Raw genomic sequence first — 7429 nt, 5'->3', positions numbered from 1 at the left:
CCACCCGCCACGCTCGCCGCCCTCCCGCTGCTCCGGTCCGGCCCGCTGCAGCCGCCGCTCTTCGGTTCCCCCCGCCCCGAGGCTGTGGGGGAAGGTGAGGGGCTTTGGGGGGGTGGGGAGAGCTCGGTCCCCGCATCCACGGCGGCGGGGAGCGGCGGCTGCCGGCGGCAGAGCCGCGGCGTGGGACCGGGGGGGTCGGGGAGGACGGGGCTGCACCCATCCGGCCACTTCCCCCCCGGAGCCGCCACAGCGAAAACCAAAAATTTTAAAAAAATTTAAAAAAAAAAAAAAAAAAAGGAAAAAAAAATTTAAAAATGATATCTGTTAACTTTACAAATGAAAAAGAAGAGAATCCCAGAAAAAGAAACGCGGAGGGGAGGAGGCAAACACGTTTTGTTTTGTTTTTTTTCCTTGTGTGTCAGGAGTCATGCAAGAATTTCTCAAGGGGGAAATTAAGAAAGGGGAGGGAAAAAAAAAATCAAAGGAAACATAAGGGAAAAACAAAATCCCCACACCTGCAAAGAAAAAGGATTTTTTTTCTTTTTTTTTTTTTTTTTCTTTTTCTTTTTTTTTTTTTTTTTTTGGACACAGACTTTTTGCATACCATTGATTCATTGGTGTATTAATGCACTTATATTCCCAGCTTTAAGCTAACATACAGTAAATAAATACAGAGTCCAAGGGGACAGCGGGGAGGGGGGGAAAGGGAGGCCGGGGTGAGGAAGAGGAGGAGGCTGGAGCAGGGGAAGGGGCTGCTGTGGTTACTGATATCCCAGTGCAGAAGCTGAAGTTAGTCTTTGGCCGTAGAGAGCATATGGGGAGTAGTAAGGTCCGGCAGCCGGCAAGGAGGGCACGGGCAGGGCGCCGGCCGTGGGCAAGTGGCTCTTGCCGTAGGGGTGGTACCTGTTTAGTCCCAAAGTGTGTGGGCTCCTCAAGGAGAGGGAAGCCGGTAACGTGTTGGGGCTCCCGGGGGCGGCGGGCGGGAGGTGGAGGTGGCAGGAGGCTGCAGAGCTCAGCCCGGAGGTAGGGTAACCCGCCAAGAGTTTTTCCGCCCCCGGCAGGGCCGTGTGGGTCCGTAGGTGGGTGAGCAGCTCCTCCGAGGTGGCAAACCTCTTGTCGCAGGGTCCGCTGGCAGAAACCCAGTTGCATATGTGGGGCAAGGGGTCGTTCTGCAGCATGAAGCCGTAGGTGTAGAGGGGGTGGGCGGGCAGGCTGGGGGTGCCGCTGGAGGAGAGCGTGGTGTGCACCGAATGCAGGGGGTGCGTGGGGTACACCAAGGGGTATCCGCTCTTCAGGCTGCCGGGGTCGTGCACGCAGCTGGAGCAGTTGCTGGAGCCCAGGTGAGAGGCGCTGTGGTAGCTCAGGCAATACGGGTCCCGGCATAATCCCTGCATGAAGGAGGGCGGCGAGGCCCCGGTGAGCGGGCTGGAGCTGGGTGGTTTGCCCGGTAAGCCCAGAGCCGCTGGCAACTGGCTGCCCACCAGCCCCGGTTTGGTGGGGTCCAAGCCGGGCACGAACTGGGACGGATAACCCGCGTAGGCGCCGACGATGGAGCCGTGGTAACCGATGCTGGAAGGCGGCAGAGGGAAGACGGAGTGACCCGGCTTGTAGGGCGAGACGGGGGCCACATGGCCGGCGGGCGGCAGGGCGGGGGGTTCCGATTTTCGGCCCGAGGGGGGCTCGCCGTGCGCCCCGGGCTCCGCCGCCCCGCGTCCCAGCCCCCCGCCCGTCCCCTCGGGGCTGGGTTTGCCCACCTCGGGCTCCTTCTTCTCCTCGACGCCCTTAGGGTCGGCGTGCTGGGGGGAGGCACCGCGGGAGCTGCCGGGCGAGGCGGCAGCGTGCGGGGGGAACGGGGGACAGGCGGCGCTGGGCACCCGAAACCCGGCTTTGTCCGTGCCGCCCTCTTTGCGCGGTTCCCCCCCGCCTTTCGAGTAGGGCTTGAAGCTGGATTTGTCCTCGGTCGGTGTGTCCCCGCTGCCCGGGGGCTTCAGGGCGGCGGGCCGGGCGGTGGGCTCCTTCTCGGCGGCGGGAAGCCCGGCGGAGGCCACGGCGTTCAGCTTGGAGGAGGGCGGCGGGTCGGGTTTGCCGATCTGCGAGCAGGTCTGGGCCAGCAGCGCCAGCGGGCTCTTCTTGGCGTCCAGCTGCGGGGGATGGGGGGGGGAGCGGAGCCGGTTAGGGGGGAAGAGCCCGACGGCACCCCCGGCCCACCCTCCCTCCACCTCCCACCCCATCCCACCCCCAAAATCCCGGGGCCAGCGGGGCCGGGCCCGGCGCCCAGCCAAGGTGCGGGAAACGGGGGAAAGCGGGCAAAGGGATGAGGCTGGCTGGGGTGGGGGCAGCCCGGCTGCTGCGGCAGAGTGGGAGGGAAGGAAAAAATGGACCGAGGAGAGCCGGGAGAACCGGGCATGTAAGAGCCCGGCCGGGAGGAGCAGGGAGCACCGAGCAGGGAAGAGCCGAGAGCAGCGGCGGCGGATCGGGATGAGCCCGACCGGGAGGAGCCGGGAGCGGCGGATGGGGACGAACCCGGGTGAAGGCAGCGGCAGGAAGGGGGGAACCCCGGGGCGGCCCCCGGATACTGACCTCGATGGGGCTGACGGGCGTGGAGGAGAGCGGCTGAAGGTACTCGGGGTGCAGGAGGTGGCCGCCGTGGGCGCTGAGCATCTTCAGGACGCGGATGGGCAGCCGGCTGGCCTGGCGCAGCGGGTCGGCGGGGGGCGGCCGAGGCGACGGGGCGCCCGCGGTTCCGCGGCTCGGAGGGGTCCTCGGCCGGGGCCCCGCCGGGGGCTCCGCTCATTTGGGGCGGGGGGAAAGGGGTGGGGGGTGGGGGTAGGGGAGGGGGGGGCGCCGGGCTCCGCGGGGCCGGGCCGGGCCGGGCGGGCGGCGGAGCGGCGGCGGCGGCGGCCCCGGCGAGACGAAACCCTTCCCCGGCCCCACCGACACGTCAAATAGCCCCGATGGCGGCCGCGTTCCGAGGGGGCCGACGCCGCGCACCAATCCGAGCCCGGCCGGGCCCCCGGGGCGGGGAGAGCCGCCGGTGGGGGGGGCGAACCGCCGGGGCCGCCCCCCGCAGCCGCGTGGGGCAGAGAGAGCCGCCCCCGGCCCTCTCCGCAGCGGATCGGGGAGGTTCGGTACGGATCTGCTGGAAGGGAAGGGTTCGGTGGTGCCAGCACCTTGGCACGGCACGGCGTGGTACGGTTCGGCTGTCACTGGCACCGCTGTCACAGCTCAGAAGGGCTCAGGTGGCCCCGGAACCAAGACATGGGGTGACTGGTGGGACAGCAGCGTCCCCCAGACCTGAAGGGCCATGGCAGGTCACATAAACACCTTTTGACTTCTCATTTAAATAATTTTGGGAGCTTTTTCTGACCAAGCACTCACTGAAGGTTTTACACCGTCAGAGGGGGGGTCCCCGGGCACCTGCAACATACAAAGGGGGCAGATTGCACCCCAGGTCCTGCAGTTCCTTTACATCCCTGCAATGTTCCTTTCCCTCAAGACTTTTTAGTTTGGAGAGCCTTAAAAATTTGCCCGTGACAGTGCAGCCTGCTGTACAGCTAATTAAGGTGCCCAGCAATTAACTTCTCGTTTCAAGTTACCTTTTCCAGCCGTCTCTGAACTACAGTCACAACCATCAGGGGCTCCACAGCAGAGGGGGCTGAAAACCACCGTCCCTCTGAGCTCCTTCCAGAGGCACACGGATACATCTTGGAGATTTATCACCTTGCATCCATCCCTGAGCAATGCCCAGCATATGGGGGGCTGGGGGGGGGCTGGGGAACTACTGTGGTGGCTCTTGAGGCTTCTACTGGGAGCTGCTGGGAGCACTGGGGCCCGGGGGGGGTGGGGTGGGGAGATGTGCAATGGGATGGGAGAGAGTGATGAGGGAGGAGCAGCGAAAAATTTGGCCTGGAGAAAAGCAAGGAAAAGTGGGTTTCTCCTGGTTTCCTTCGGGATCTCTGGCTGAAGGATTCCCAGTTGCCAAGGGGAGGTTGCAGGGTGAGTTCTTGAAGTGGAGCTGGTGGGAAGGAGCTGACTGCCCTGGGTGTCTGCTCCAGGCAGTGCCACAGCACAGCCCCACCTGGTTTGGGCTTCGGTCCCTCCTGCTTCCCCAGAGAGGGAGAGGGCAAAGAGGAGAGAGACAGACACCTCTAATTAATCATATTCACTCCTGACAGATGCTTTTCTTGTTCCAACAATGTTGCTATTATTACATCCATGTGGCCGCTCCTCACCAACCTCATCTGCTCTGGGTTCTGGGGAAAAAAAAACTTGGCTGGATTTCCCCAGCACTGCCCCAGCTCTGCCTGACACTCGGTCCCACTTCTCCAGTCTCTATCCATCACACCCCTGGGCAGACCTGTCGATTTTGCCTCCTTGTGAGGCTTTTTTCTTCTTTCTCCCCTCACCACTCCCCCTCTTCCCGAAGAAGCTGACCACAAGATTGATTCAATCCGGACGGAGTGGTGCTGCCTATCAAAGGAGCCATTCAAGGAAGGAGGAAATAGAAGGGGAGGGGGAAAAAAAATCAAAAAGAAAGAAAGGAAACAAAAATCCCTTCCTCAAAGTCACTCGAGTTTTTTTGCCAACAACAACACGGGCTTAAAAAAAAAATCAGATGAAGCACAGTGGGACAAGTGGGTAGGAGGAGAAGCAGTGATGTCCCTGTGCTCCTAGGGCTGAGGGATGCTGGAGAGAAGGGAAGGGAGAAGGAAGCAACGCCATTGGGGTTATACCCCTCCTTCCCTCCTCTCAGGACCCTTTTTGAAGCCCTTATCCTGTTCTGGACCATTTCTGGGTTCATCTGGATTAAAACTTCAACAAAGGGCCTGCATGGGTCCTGCTCAGTGCCTCTGGTTGTGTTCTTCACTCTGAATTTTGGTCTGATTTTCATGCAGGAGAACAGTGACCAGAGGGAGGGCAAAGCAAACTTCCCCATTTCATTCTCAGTTCTGCTCCACAACCAATCACCCTCTGCTCAGAGCTTGTGCCCACCACAGGGATGTTCAAATACAAGGAGCGAGACCACTTGCCAAATAAAAATAACACAGGCACCGAATGAAAAGCAAAATATTTGGAATAAAAGTGAAGCCAAAGAGGACAGAAAGCCTCTGCCAGAGCTTGCAGAGTTGACTGATGGTATTTTTCATAGAATCCTAGAATGGGCTGGGTTGGAAGGGACCTCAGAGATCACCAAGTCCAACCCTTGATCCACTCCTGCTGCAGTTCCCAGCCCATGGCACTCAGTGCCACATCCAGGCTCTTTGGAAAGATCTCCAGACACGGAGAATCCACTCCTTCCCTGGGCAGCCCATTCCAATGCCTGATCACCCTCTCCAGAAAGAAATTCTTTCTCATCTCCAACCTAAACCTCCTGGTTCCCAGTTGCCTGGGAAGAGACCTCATCACTCTCTCCAACTCCCTGAAAGGAGGTTGGAGCCAGGGGGGGGTTGGGCTCTTTTCCCAGGCAACTCTCAGCAAGACAAGAGGGCAGGGTCTCAAGTTGTGCCAGGGGAGGTTTAGGTTGGAGATGAGAAAGAATTTCTTTCTGGAGAGGGTGATCAGGCATTGGAATGGGCTGCCCAGGGAAGGAGTGGATTCTCCGTGTCTGGAGATCTTTCCAAAGAGCCTGGATGTGGCACTGAGTGCCATGGGCTGGGAACCACGGGGGGAGTGGATCAAGGGTTGGACTTGATGATCTCTGACGTCCCTTCCAACCCAGCCAATTCTATTCTATGAAAAGAGCCCAACCCCCCCCTGGCTCCAACCTCCTTTCAGGGAGTTGCAGAGAGTGATGAGGTCTCCCCTGAGCCTCCTCTTCTCCAGCCTCAACACCCCCAACCAGGCCTTGCCCCACCTGGGTCGCTATTAGAGGGGCCCAAGCGCAGCTCCTGAGGAGCACCCATGTCCTCTGCCATTTTCCCACCTGTGGAGGAGGGAATTGTGGAATTCTGCTTTTCTTTAAGGTCTTCCAGCGCTCGGGTTGATACAGCCCAGGGTGCCTCTTTCCGTGGGCACTGTGTCCCTCCTCACCAGTGGAACTTTGCTCAGAGATGTGACCCTGCTGGGTCCCAGCTGCATCCCAAAAAGCTCCCACCCCAGATCAGCTTTCCCTGTGTGTAGAGAAACAAGATAAACCAGGTGCCTCGAGTTGCCAAAGAGTGGGTGTGAGTCCACCTGTGCCTGGTTAGGGCAGGCCCCCTATTACCAGGGGGCCAATAAAGGTGGGACACACACCCACAGAAGGCACCTCAGCTCAGCTCACTCTGGTGCGAGGCGATGGAGAGGCCAGCAGCTCGTCGAACCTCAGGCGCGAGAGTGGCTCCTCCTGCTACACTTCTACCCTGGAAGTGCTGTGTGGTGGCTGGAGTCCTGGAAGAGACCAGCAGCTCGTCGAGCTTCAGGAGCAAGAATGGCTCCTCCTGCTACATCTGTGGGCAAGCCAGGAATCTCCTTCCAAGTGGAGCTTTCCCCAGCGTTGCTGCTCTTTGGGGTCCATGTGCCAGGGGAGGTTTAGGTTAGATATTAGAAAGAATTTCTTCATGGAGAGGGTGATCAGGCATTGGAATGGACTGCCCAGTGAGGTGGTGGATTCTCTGTCCCTGGAGACATTTAAAAACAGACTGGATGTGGCACTCAGTGCCATGGGCTGGGAACCATGGGGGGAGTGGATCAAGGGTTGGACTTGATGAGCTCTGAGGTCCCTTCCAACCCAGCCAATTCTATTCTATGAAAAGAGCCCAACCCCCCCCTGGCTCCAACCTCCTTTCAGGGAGTTGGAGAGAGAGATGAGGTCTCTTCCCAAGCAACTCTCAGCAAGACAAGAGGGCAGGGTCTCAAGTTGTGCCAGGGGAGGTTTAGGTTGGAGATGAGAAAGAATTTCTTTCTGGAGAGGGTGATCAGGCATTGGAATGGGCTGCCCAGGGAAGGAGTGGATTCTCCGTGTCTGGAGATCTTTCCAAAGAGCCTGGATGTGGCACTGAGTGCCATGGGCTGGGAACTGCAGCAGGAGTGGATCAAGGGTTGGACTTGATGATCTCTGAGCTCCCTTCCAACCCAGCCCATTCTAGGATTCTATGATTCTATGATCTCCTCTGGGGGTCCCAGCAGGATGAGTTGGGGGTATCCCCTCCCCTGGCTGCTCCTTCAGAGCTCTGGGAAAGCTCTTTCCCTGTCCAGATCCCATCCTCCTGCCTGAGCCCCGGCCTTGCTTTGAGCTGCAGAAGAAGTGCATAAAATGATCTTATTTATTACAGGAGAGATGTTTTAAAACAAGTGACAAAACTGCAAGATGTAAAACGACAAGCAAGTGCTTTTTCTTTTTTTTTTTTTTTTTTTTTGGACCCCACAGAGGCTCCTGGCAATGAGAAAAGGAGTGTTTTCTTTTTTTAAAGTTGGAATTAATCTTTCTTTCCAAAGCAATCGTGTAGCA

The 7429-nt window shown here is 58.8% G+C and overlaps 1 protein-coding gene across 1 annotated transcript; it reads right to left on the bottom strand.

Moving 5' to 3' along the window:
- Positions 1–546: 546 nt before the first annotated feature.
- Positions 547–5915, bottom strand: ZNF703 (zinc finger protein 703). Its single transcript, XM_030463928.1, has 3 exons — positions 5855–5915; positions 2581–2789; positions 547–2141 (listed from the first exon to the last, which is right to left on the bottom strand). Exons 1-3 carry the CDS (start codon positions 5913–5915, stop codon positions 762–764), a joined length of 1650 nt encoding a protein of 549 aa, XP_030319788.1. The 3' UTR covers positions 547–761.
- Between the last annotated feature and the right edge of the window lie 1514 nt (positions 5916–7429).

The sequence above is a fragment of the Calypte anna genome, chromosome 22, assembly GCF_003957555.1.
Source record: "Calypte anna isolate BGI_N300 chromosome 22, bCalAnn1_v1.p, whole genome shotgun sequence".
NCBI classification, from domain to species: Eukaryota; Metazoa; Chordata; class Aves; order Apodiformes; family Trochilidae; genus Calypte; species Calypte anna.
Note: the sequence above shows the minus strand (reverse complement) of the source record. Positions and strands in the feature narration are given on the sequence as shown.

What these genes read in the sequence shown, in the direction of transcription:
- ZNF703 (XM_030463928.1), bottom strand. Translation starts at nt 5,915, where the DNA reads ATGGCAGAGGACATGGGTGCTCCTCAGGAGCTGCGCTTGGGCCCCTCT. An exon ending in CCCCTCTAATAGCGACCCAG is followed by an intron (nt 2,790 to 5,854) that starts GTGGGGCAAGGC and finishes GCCCCAAATGAG; the next exon opens with CGGAGCCCCCGGCGGGGCCC. An exon ending in CGCCCGTCAGCCCCATCGAG is followed by an intron (nt 2,142 to 2,580) that starts GTCAGTATCCGG and finishes CATCCCCCGCAG; the next exon opens with CTGGACGCCAAGAAGAGCCC.